Source organism: Poecile atricapillus, chromosome 11, assembly GCF_030490865.1.
Source record: "Poecile atricapillus isolate bPoeAtr1 chromosome 11, bPoeAtr1.hap1, whole genome shotgun sequence".
NCBI classification, from domain to species: Eukaryota; Metazoa; Chordata; class Aves; order Passeriformes; family Paridae; genus Poecile; species Poecile atricapillus.
This window is the reverse complement of record NC_081259.1, coordinates 8791420-8804080: the sequence shown is the minus strand read 5'-3', so window position 1 is coordinate 8804080 and position 12661 is coordinate 8791420. Positions and strand designations below refer to the sequence as shown.

Genomic DNA, 12661 nt, shown 5'->3' with positions numbered 1-12661 from the left:
CAGAAGAGGTCTGAATGGAAAATAAATAGAATAAGTGTATACAAAACACTAGAAGCTCCACCCCTGCTGCTGACTTGTTAAGTGGGGGCAGGGGACCAGAGAGGTCTGCAGCGGTGGAAAATTCTTTGTCCACTCCAGACTGGTTGAAGTTGCTGTAGTCTGCATTGCATCTGGAGGACTCATTGTAAGCATATCTTTAATGCAGTTTTGAATCATTAACACAGGGCCATTCAGAAGGAGAAGTAGTGCTTTGAGACATATATGGAAAGCAAAGAATGGAGCAACTAAGCGCATGAAGCACAACACATTTGACTAGGAAATACACTCCTGTGGCACAAATATACCTAAAAATTCTAAAGAGATGAGGAAAGCTGGAAGGTTAGCGCACAATTTCTTTTCCATTTGCTTAGTATTTCTCCTGTTTCAAGTATTCACTCATTCTGCTCCCAACTGAACCCACCTCCTCTGCCCTCGCCAGCCTCTCCATACTCCACAAAGTGAAGAGGGCTCTCAGTGTATCCTGGATCCAGGCTTGTTCCCAAGAGATTTGTATGACTGAGGTATAGATTTCTGAAGGGGAGGCAAATTTCATATGTTAGGACAGGCCACAAAACATAACAGTGGTCAACTGTCTGTGTTGCTCCCAGGGCCCCTGGTCAAAGTGGCATAAACTATTTCCAGTAATCTGTAGTCCTCTGAGAGCACAAGGAAAGCTGTGTGTAGCCATTTTCACCATCAGTATGGCTTCATTTCTGCCCTAGGCAGAGCTCATCCAGCCCTGAGGATGAGAATCATTGTGCTCCTTTACCACAAATCAATAGGGATCACATCATACCTGACTGACAGCAAACACAAAACACAAATTTACAGCAATGTCAATAAAGGTCATTATCTTTCAGGCTGACTGCCGAAGGCTGGCTCCCATTCTGAAACTTGCCAGAGTAAATCTAAGGCTGTGAATGAATGAAATATTTAACTTGGGGCCCAGGGCTCACTGCAGGCTGTATTCAGTAGGTAATGGATAAGAGCTATACTTGTATTGACTGACTCGTTAACTCTGTGGGTTTGCTTACATTCCAGATTGTCTGCCTTTAACGAGGAGTGTCTGAATTTTACGAAGCCTTTTTTGTTCGTGAAGAATTCTTCTGGTGAGTAATATGTTGGTAAGGATATAAGCATGGACAGGATTCTATCTTAAACCAATTGGCTTGAACTCTAATATTAGTTTTGGAGCTTTTATATTTACTTTTCACCCAAGATAAATATCTTGGGAAATGCTTACTTGAAATCAGGATTACATTATGTTCTTTTTTTTTTTTTTTTTTTTGTCTTATGGCAGTTCTTTGAAGTCTTCAGCGTGGTAGCAAAATAAAGCTTAACATTCTGATGCCTTAAAATTTGAGATCTTGAGTAGCAAAAAATGTGAGTTCCCTTTTCTGTTTGTTTGCACTGTCCTTTATTTCAGGTATGATTATGACATTACAGGTCAGATTCTGCATACACGGAGTATCCACTAAAACTCACAGGGTTTTCTGTAAGGTAGTGTGCTTGTTGTAAAACATGAGAAATGTAACATAGATATTAAAGATAGGAAATTGTTCTGCCATTTGTCTGAGTATTTCTGAGATGTCAGCTGCTTGTAGATTGGGGCTGTTGTAAAAGAACAATGCTACTAAAAACTCAGTGTTTAAAAAAGTAATTTTCTTTGTTTTTCCTGTAGTCAGAATTCAAGTTTGGACTTGCCAACTTCTCTTCTTAGGAGTCCCTACTCTTGTGAAATGCTCCCTTGAAAGATACATGTATCTTCTCAGACACTTGTCAGACACATGCACACAACTTTGCACAGCTGTTCTCCACACTTCATTTTCTTATTGATTTTCATTGGCCTTTTCAGACTGTCCCCAACTTGTCTCTGTTAAAAGCTGAGTCACACGTTTCCTATAGCCTGTGTTTATAAATATTTTCATAATTAATTGTCTAAAAGTGATATGCCTCTGCCCAGTTTCACAGGACATCACAGAGAGCAGTGGGTTTGGCTCTGAGGTTTTTCACTGCAGCACATGTAAGTCCTTTGGGGATAGGATAGTATTTTGTACAATGGGACACATGCCAGGCTGGAAATTCTGGGTTTATTGGGACATCCATGTGAAATGTCATCAAATCAAAACTGATATGAAGCTGCATGCACTTGGTCACTAGGAAAGTAGAGGTTAAATCCCTTGTACACTGCAGAAAAATCTTGGGAACAATTTTTGTTTAGATATGTAGTCATCTTACCCGGTTGGGACACATTTCAAATTATCTCTGTGTCTCAATCATTGCTGAAATTCATTTAGATGAATTACTTAAAGAAATAAAGTTTTTGTTGGTCTATGGACATGTGGCAAATATCTGTATGTTGTCAACATCTGTATTTTTTGGGTCCTGGATATAGATCATTATATTCATATCCAAGTTATTGCAACATGACAGAAAATTAATAAAAGCTGTTCTTCAGAAAAATAAATGTCTGACCAATTCTTGTGCCCACAGTCAATTTGCTTTGGCTTTAGTTCTTTAATTTTCTTTCCCTCTCTGATTTTTTTGTGCATATAAATACTGCTGATGGTTCCAAGAGTAAAGACAATACTTATTTTTGCATCCTTCTCCTTTTTAAAGTGTCCTGTTTGTTTTGAAAGGTGATTTATAGGTCTGAATACAGTGAGTAGTGAAAATTTGCTAAAAGAAGGTTGCCAGGTTTGATGTGGGGGCAGGTGGATCCTCAGTCAACTTTGTCTCTTCATTATTTGAACATATATTTAAGCATATATTTGCTGCCAGTGAATAAACTCTCTGCTTTTTCTCACAGTGCTTCAAGACTCTGGGGAAACTCTTATCTGCATTGTAAGTTCCACTCAAAGCAAAATTTTTATTTAAACTGAATCTGCTTGGCTGAAAGATAAAAAATTAGAGTTTAAGAGCCTTCTTGAATTTTCCACAGGTGAGAATAGATTAATTTTCTTGTGTTTAGTTCTGGAAAAGTAATTTGTACATCCAGGCCGACTCTCTCTTCCTGTTCCTGTTTTTTGTCATACAAAATGCAAAGCTTCTGAGGATGTTTTTTATCTGCCGTTTAAAAGATTCTTTTTTCCTTCGTGCTTTCATTAGACATTTCTAGCCTAGAGTCCCATCTCAAAACATCTAATTCCAGATGTTATTTAGAAATAAGGGTAACCATGGCATCTGTGGAAAACTGAAAAACTTTTGTGCACTCTTAAAGTAAGACACAGTAGTTAGATTGTCTGAATTGAAATGTTATACAAGGCTAGTTCAAGTAAGGTCTTGGACTCACTTACCCAGTGCATGACAATGAGCTAATTGACTGCTGGTTTAAAAAAAAAAAAGGAAAAAACTAAAAGGAAAAGAAATACATCTAACACCAGTACAATAATGTATTAAAATATTTAGTTTTTCTGGTCTTATGACTGTGAAATGGCTGGGATTTCCAAGAGAATACAGTCTTTGGGGATTTTCTTCAAGGAGCAATTTTTTTCTGCATCGGTTGTAACGGAGAAAGGGCCAGAATCTCTCTGGCATAAACTCACTCCACTGGCTCTGATGTACCTTACCCTTGGTCTTTAAAAAATATAAGCCTTGGTCTTCTAAAAATATTTACAGTAGATGTAATTCATTTTCCCAGCAGCATATTCCCTCTGAAACCAGTAAAGTGTCAGAAGCTGGAAAGCAAGGATGATTCAAGGAGCAGAGCACGAGACCAAGCTTTGCCCTAGATTGACAGTTCAGCACATCAGATGTTACAGAAGGACCTTTCCACCCATCCTCTGCCCTTAGGTCTGTTTTTCTGGGACCCTTTGCTGGCCTGCATTTTGCAGCACACACTGTATCAATGGAACAGACCCTTTCCCAGCTTGCTCTGAGGATGACCTGGGTGATGTGCAGCAAAAGCAAGAAGGCTGGGAAGACAGAAAGAGAGAAGTATGAAAACTGAGGAGAACACATAAATATCTAAATAAATGGAGTCTCCTCTCTTGGCTTTGGTTTTCCATCCTGCCTGTGGGCTTGTGTTTGAGACATTACAGTCTGTTGCCATAGCACTTGTCCTGGTACCAAAGGGCCAGCTAACTGGTGTTTGCATCAAGGCAAGTTAATAAAATTATATTCTGCTGATGACCAAAGGAGAAAAATTACCTTTTGAACCTCCTTCAAGCAGAGGGTCAGGGATCAAAGGAAGAAAGGGTGCAGAAGTTTCTAGAACCAAGCAGAGCCATGCAGTCAGGTCAGCTAAGCTCCCATATTTATTTCATCAGAAGTCAGCCCTTTTTCTATTCTAGCTTATTCTAGATGCTATTTCAACCCTGCTACCAGCCCCACTGGTAGTTCTCAGTGCTTCCCAGGGTTCTGGGGTTGTTGGGAAGATGTAATGGAATGCTTCTTGGAGCAGAAGTCCTTCTTGCAGCTCTCACACTCAGCAGAGCCTGCTCTTCTCTGAAGGAGTTGATATCTTTTCCTGCCAAGATCTCCAACAACTGGAGTGATTTCAGTCTGAGATCACTCCAGTTAAGTGATCAAAGACATCTTCCACAGTGTTTGCTGCATCCACACTCCTGGTATCAGATACTGCTTACCAGTTCTTTGGTTTCTTTTCTTTCAGGCTGTGTGAAAGTTTCTGATTTTGTGAGAAGCAAACTGTGCAGGAGATCTGCTTGTTTATACATAGACCAGCTGGCAGTCCACCAGACCAGACCAAGCCCACCTCATCTCAGAAAGTGTCTGAGCAAATGATGCCTGGGTAACCCAGGGCCTCTAGACACAGAAAGCAATAGTCAGTATAAGTGAATAGTGGGTCATAGAGGCCAAATTAATTAAAAGACTCTTCATCTGCTCTCATTGCTGACAGAATATTAGAGAAGGAAAAAAATACCTCTGTTATTTAGTCCTGAAACACTCATTTGCTAATCATTTATTGCTTATGGTGAATCCCCTGCAGTCAGTAGAATATGGCTCAGAGAGGCACGTAGGGTTTTCAACAGAAAAAAAAATGGAATTTGCATTTTGAGTACTGATGTTACAGGTTCCCCCTTACTCTGTAGAAGAAATGCACAGGGAGTATTAAATCATGCAGCACTTTTAAGCATTCTTCCCTCCTTCCTTGTGACAGCAATATTAAGTTGTTCAGTTCTGTGGGAGTTATTAACACCTTCAGAGTCACGCTCAGGGCTGGAGGTGCTGGAGGTGCTGGAAAGCAGAATAGTGGAATATCCTCAAGAACACCACAGAAAGAATGGAATCAATTTTCTTGAACAAAGACAAGGATTCTTCAGCTCTGAGTCACACATCATGAATTTCTGAAGTGTCACATTTAGATGGAGAAAGACTTACGCTGGGACATGAAAAAATTCTTGTTTGACTTAATGAGAGAAGGCTTAAGCTTTGTAAGATGTGGTACAGGAAGATTGTTCTGACAGGCTTGTGCCATATGGAAGGTAGAGATCATTGCCCTCATACTCTACGGGGAAAGCCTCAGCAGCAGCAGCACAGGACAGGGTTAGTATGGCTGTTACTAATGTTCATCCTACTTAGCATGCCAAGATAAGATTTTAGAACCACTCATTGATCCATGACTCTGAAAGGTATGGAAGATTAGCAAGTAGAATTTGAAGAGGTTTAGATTGTTATGAGAGCTCTAGAGTGGGAATTTAACGGTACTCATAGTCTACAGCAGCAGTAAGCACCCAAATGCTGCTGTGAGGGACTGAGCTGCTGCCTGATTTATGTCAGCATCTGACACATGTTCTTCAGTGACACTGATGCTTCAGCCTAAAAGTGGATTTATATCCTTAGCAGTTCTATTTTATATGTGCAAAGGCATTGTGGGACTTACTCCGTTCCCCAGATCCCTATTTTAGCTGCTTCCCGACTATAAAAGCAAATGATCTAAACTTACAGTCTGCAATAAGATAATGAGTAGTTGCATATGGATATGGATCACAGCAGTTACTGGAGCCCTGCACACTTAGGAAATGTGCAAGGAAATAGACTGTGGCAGCTGACACACACCAAAGTGCTTCAACTTTTGAAGAGAATCTGGGGGAGTGCACAGGGGCCAGCTCCTTCTTCCCTCACAGAGACATCAGCAGGGTACATATGGACTGTTTCCAAAAAAGTTGGCAAGGTTTTGCAGGGGACTTGAGTGAGTTTTGGGGCTCGGGTCTTGTTTTCTGTCCGTATGCAATAGCAAGTTGGTTTGGTTTTGTCTTCCTGCTGGGACTTTGCCAAGGGTGGAAACACCTTGCATCCATCCTGCTGCAGTCTTAACAATGCTGGGGATGCTGTGGTCATTATCAAGGGTAAGGGGAGATTCTGATTTTGAGTGACACTTGTGCCACTGTGTGTTTAGACATATATGTCTAATTTTAGCTAATATATATTCTATTTTATATAAAATAAAAGAGAATATACAAGAAAACTATGTGAAAGAATCAGTTCTTTCACATAAGCACATATTTGCACAGCTAAAAGGCACGTAAAAAACGAAGTGCCAGGATGACACTTGCAGTGAGGTCCCTTTTACACATCACAGCAACAGGTAGAGAGAAGGTGGAGAAATTAAGCTGTTCTACTGAAAGAACTTCCTAAAGCCATCTAAAATATATTGCTCGGACTGAAAAGTTGTTCAGATTGTTAGGGTTTCACATAGCTGATGAAAGAATAGCATTGTAATACAAGGCTCTTAGACTTTTCACATCTCTAGGAAATGTGACATCTCTGATAGTTTTAGAGCCATCACTACCTTCTTCCTGAATCAAAGGGAAAGAGCATCTGCCTAGTGCATCTCCTGTGTCTGACACAGTATTAATATAATTCATGCTTGCATGTCTTGTGAGATATCATGGTATCACACTGCAGGTGTGCTTTGCTACAGCGACAGGTTTATATTTTGAGCTGAAGAGTCTCTTGCAGATAGAACACACCAGCTGTATTTGTCTGAACACTGACAGTGGCCTAGAGGCACTGATTTCAGCAGATTGTGCATCAGCAGAACACAACAGCACAGCAGGGAAGCCAGTATATTTCTATGCCTTTTATGCAGAGCCAGAACACTGCAGGCTCATAGGCTCTGAAAAAGCCAAGTAGAACCCTAAATTCCTGAGAAATATTAGTTAATCCATTTAGGAACTACTGCAGTGGGAAACATTACAATACACAGCACAAGTTGCCTACCTTGGTGAGGAACTTTCTTTTCGTGTTGTTGCAGTTCTCATTTGCTGCAGCTTTGGACTGGAGAATGCTGGTGACCACACGTGGAGGATCAGGTGGGCTGCTGTCCTCTGCCTCTGATGTACATGGCACCTGTGTTTTGGGACAGCAGTCAAAATCCTCTTGACCCCAGCTGGTAGAGATCTCAAAGGGATCAGGGCATTTCTCATCAGGACTTGACCCATCATCACTGGTTTTGGCATTGCAGAGTATAAGTGATCTTGAAATGGAGCGAAACTTTCTTGATTTCCTGTTCCCAGTACTGTTCTTTTGATCCATCTTCAGAGAGCTGCTGCTCTTTTTTCTATCATTCTCCCATTTATGTGGCATGATACTTTCAATAATTTTCTCTGCTTCTGTGGTGCTAAATATCCTCCAGGAAAGGAAATATAAAAGTAAGTTGTAATATACCCCACTTTCTCCCACTTAATAACCTACGCTACTGGAAAGCCCTAATGAATAAATCGAATCAACAGAGCCTTTCAGTCTGAGAACAGCCACGTGATATCTCATGACTTGCTAATTCTACTTCTGTGCAGAGCTCTCCTAGATCCTCCTTCACCTTTTCATTCTCTTGCCATGTTACCCAAGCAGAGTGGAGTGCTTTTAATAAATGTTTGTGGTGCTACAATTGTCTGCTTGCTTTGGGCATCTGCTGAATTTGCATGTTGAAATCCCAAATTGAAAAGGAAGATACTTTAAAAGCATTATTCTATCCTCCTAATATTATTTGGAAAGAAGAAGCTCCTTCTGAAGTTTGATTCATGTAAACCACTATAATTCAAAGAAGATTAATCAAATTGTCAACTCTAAGTTCTCTGCCTGGCACATCCACATTGTAAGTGGTTTAGCAAAAGTAGATCTTAGCCTTGAGAGAGTAAGGAATGTCAGTCTGCCATAAAACTTCCACCTTTGCAAACCAGAACTCACTTAAGACTGCATTTAAGAGTTACGGAGAGATCCAGTGAAGCACTTAAGAAGTGAATATCTGATTAGGGATTGAATTCTATGAAGGAATACAGCCCCAGTAAATCAATCAAAAAGTGTCGTATTACAGAAATGGTTTCTTTCAGCACATGATTCAGCATATAAAATTAAGATAAATTGGAAAACAAAACATACAATCAAAATATAGCAAAATTCAGAGCTTTTGTAAAATGAGTAATGTAACGAGCATTTTAAGATAACAAAGGGGAGCCATTAAAACTCCCTCAGAAAAAGTTTTCTAGAAATGCTTTAGTGGTATGTGTCAGTGATGAAAATTCAACAAGAGAACATCTAATTTAATTACTTTGACTCTCTCACCTAAGTTTTATCATCATATTTACTACACAAACGTTTCTATTCTCCTCACAAAACCTAGCAGATACCAAAGTTGCCATTCTAGAGAAAATACCAATTGAAACTTAAGTATTTGCATAAATCATCAATGCTGTAGGTTTTATACACAAAACTGAAAATCAATGTAATTTGAATAGCACTTCTAAGGTATCCTGTTGCGAGAAAAAGTTCGTCCATTGTGCTCTAAACTGAGTTGTGTTTGGTTTGGGGTTTTGTTTTTTCCCCTGATTGTATGCAGAATTGAGTAGATATATGTGCACTTTGTACCTGAAGTTCCATTGGTGATACAGAAAGGAAGAAGGAGATTTTTTAAAGGCACCTTTCAGCCATGACAATAAACACAGGCCTACAAACTCAGACCAAGCCAGAATCAGATAATAAATCCAAGTCAGCATCGTAATAAAGCTGCAGGATTATTTTTCTTGGGTTTGTTTTTGTTGGTTTTTTTTCTTATACAATTAAACAGGAAAAAACAAAGCAGATGATAAACACTATGCCACTGAGCACCTGCCTAAAGGAACTATATGGCATTTCTGGAGAAATACACAGTTCAGCATGAATCTGAATTTGCTTGAAATTGTAAATTAAAACCATTTTCAGGTGCAGCAGAAATGTCCCAGGGAGAAGGGTGTTTATTTGTGCAGTCTTTTCTGGTATTTTTGGTAGGTAATGTTTCTACAGCTTTCCATCATTACTTATCCTCTGTCACACCAGTCCTGTTATTCTCTACTCCCTTATGTCTCTTTTTCCAAAAGAAAATCCCTAACACTTCAGAAACTCATGCCCTCATTATTGGAACTCCTGAGATTTCCTAGCAAGACACTGTTTCAGGGAAAGGTTGAAAGTAGCCAGAATATGTCAAGATCCCCAAAGCTGGTGTGCTTTCTGCCCCTCCCTGTGTGTCTTTGGGATCCTCTCTGCTCCTGTGGGAGTCTGACCCTGCTGGATTGGAACAGCGGAATGGAAGTCACTGGGCTCCCAGCCTCCCTGACACTGGCATGAGGGAAGCTTTCAGGGTCAAACTGGACTTGCATATTCCCCATTCCCTTCAGTTCACAAGACATTCTACTTTTTTTTCTTTTTTTCAGAGTAGCCTCTCTTATAAATGACGAGTTTGGTGTGATTGAGAACTGCCCAGCAGCACAGCCGTGCTCTCTTCCTGTGACACAGATCACACAAATGTAAGGTTTGGAGACCTTGTTTGTGACTTTTAAGAAATGCACTTTTTAATGTTTTGATAAGCCTAAAGGTTTAGTCTACCATCATATACATGAACAAAATTTTTGAACTCAGAAATCCCTATTAGCATCTCCACTATTTGGAAATTAATCTTGTTAAAGCCTATTATGTGTTTTCTTTATGTCTAAATGAAGGCAAAAATGCAATCTGGCCCATTAGACCAGAATGTGGAGTTGAAAAAGGATGGCTGGGGTGAAGGTAATTTCTGCAAGTCTCTACTCTCAGCACCTGGGTAGGAAGCAACAGAGCTGGAGGTGAGTGGAGTGTGCATCACTTGAAAATCTGCCACAGGGATCAGTGCCCCTTCTGTGGTACTGGCCATTGCTATTAGACACTGGTAACACCATCACAAATGTACCCAAGCTGCACAATCAGACCTAAACAATCCCGGCTATGTGGGGAAACTAAAAGAAAGAACATTTTTCATTCAAGTATTTCAATTTTGTACAAACATTAAACACATTCTTACTTTTCTCAAAGAGGAAGAATTTTAAAAAAGCTATTAAGAATTTGGATAAGCAGAGGACTTGATAGGTTAATTGTCAGAATGCAGCTCTTTGCACACTGGCACGCTAGAATGAAATCCTTTCTTGCTCTGCCTGAAGCTGTTGAGCTTAAGAAGGGAGAACTGCTGTCAGTACTAAATGTCCAAGAAGTGCCTCTCTGGCTCTGTTAACATCTGGGATGCAGGGATGCATAGAAGCACCTGTTAAAACAGTGAAGGAAACACGGGTCTAAGTGCATTCTGCTTTCCCATCCCCCTGTAATGCTCCTGAGGAATTTTATCTGATGCAGAGAGAACTCTTTGCCTTGCTCCATCAGCTGTTTCCTCCTCCCCAGCCCCCATGAGAGCTCTGTCCACTCAAAGACCAAGTTTAACCCTGAATGACTTACCTAATCTCACAGGGAGAGAGAGGCTGATGTGAAACTGAACCTGCTAGACCTGAAGGCTTCCAGTTAAATACTTGCTCTTGCTATATAGTATATATATTATATATAGTATTAGATCACAAGTCCTAACTAAGGCCACATTCTTTCCACAGCTGCTGATTCAGGGTTGCATAAGTGACAGAAATATAACAGGCACCAAAAACATAATCTATAAGTTTTCCAATAAAAATATCCAGAAATGTTATTTTACACAGCCTACAATATCACAAGTGCCAGAGAAGCTTTATGATTCATTGCCATCTTCCACCAAATTTAATTTGAGATATTGATGGCATGAACAATTACTTCAAAGTCAATTCTTCAAACCATTCATCTTTTTCTCCAGTGCACTCACTGCTTGTCATTTTCTTCTGCCATTCTTATACCTCCAGCTTGCTTGATGGAAGCTGTCTGTGGTTTGTAATACAAACCAAATGTTCCTTCTATGTTTCTTTTTTTTTTTCCCCAAGCTTTATTTTTCCAGCTTTAAATCTTAAAAGCCCGAACTCAGTCTGTCTTCTGCAAACAAAATACACGATCTGAGCTGTGGCCATTTGGTTCAAATTTTTGGTTGGATATTAAACCAAGCATTTACAAGATACAAATAATCTGGTGTAGCTCCCAGATTGAATGTGAATGCTCTGCTAGTAACCAGGCAGTAGGAAAGACAGGACTTTACTAGCAAGAACAATATGAGTTTTACATTAACAAATGCTACCAGCATCCTCTTTTAATCTAGATCTTGCATCTTAATTTAATCTAGATCTTGTGATCTTACTCAGATTCATTACTGAGCAGTACTATTAGCACTGAATTATTGCAGATGTCTAGGGTTTCCCCACAGTAGTAAGAGCTAAAGGTTTTGAAGTTTTCTAATAGAGAGTAAGAAACTCTCAGAGAGTTGAAATAAAAAATTATAATTAAAAAAAACCCTAATGGTAAAATAAAAATTCAAAAGGAGGAACTTACAACAACGAGGCAGACAAACCTGACTCCTGCAGAAGGCTGTTCTTCTTCATAGGCCTGGCAAAAAAAGACAGAGTGAATAATTGAAAACACACTCTCCTGGTGCCACGTGACTCAGTTTCAGTAATTCTGCTCAGTACATTGGAACGGAGCTATTGTTTCCTAATTGAAGAAAATGTCAGCAAGGCTAGATAAACAAAAGCAATGGGATGCAGCATTGGGGAAACTTTCCAGCGGGCTCCCAGCTACCCAGAGATGGCAGGACCATTTAAGGAGTTTATAATTTGTTTTCCCCCATTGCTCTCTGGTCCAAGGACTGATGGGGTTCAGGCATGTTAAACCCACCTGAGGGGAGCAGGGGCAACAGCAGAGTCTGTGCCAATCCAATGAAGGTTTTCTGTTGGAGGCTGAGATGCCAGGCATGTTTCTTGTATTTTTCATCTGATATTTTAACATTAGGCTAGTAAGAGTGTCCTAGACAAATTCTGCTCCAGGAGCAAAACATAATAGGTGCCACTTTTGAATGCCAGACCCCTGTATGGTTCACCATGAACACAATCTCTTTAACCTACCAGTTCTTAAATACTTTCCCCTAGGGGAACACTAGGGGAAAATGGGGAGACTGGGCTAACTGCAACTTTGTGATCCCACCTGATCAAGGACTCAGAAAATTGTTGTTTATCACACAGATCATGTCAATCCCCACCTGCTTATCCTCAGTTGTGCTCAGACAGATGGATAACAATCTTGCTGCAGAAAGCTGCTTCTCTCAATGAATTTGTGTGATAAGATTCATAAGGGTGTTTGTTAATTTGAAAAAAAAAAACCATAAAAAACCCCCATTGTATCTTAAACAGTTAATGTTAGTTTCTTGAAATAGTCAGGCCTCTTTAGAGTGTTCTCACAAACCATAAATCTCATGCTTTTC

The 12661-nt window shown here is 39.9% G+C and overlaps 1 protein-coding gene across 1 annotated transcript in view; it reads right to left on the bottom strand.

The window, feature by feature from the left end:
- The window catches only part of IL16 (interleukin 16), a 31133-nt gene extending 19347 nt beyond the window's left edge, over positions 1 to 11786 (bottom strand). The window contains exons 1-2 of the mRNA XM_058846968.1: positions 11737 to 11786; positions 7222 to 7630 (exon numbers count right to left, since the gene is read on the bottom strand). Of these exons, the coding sequence (XP_058702951.1) occupies positions 7222 to 7630; positions 11737 to 11786 (459 nt within the window). The remainder of the gene's footprint in view (positions 1 to 7221; positions 7631 to 11736) is intronic.
- Positions 11787 to 12661: the final 875 nt, after the last annotated feature.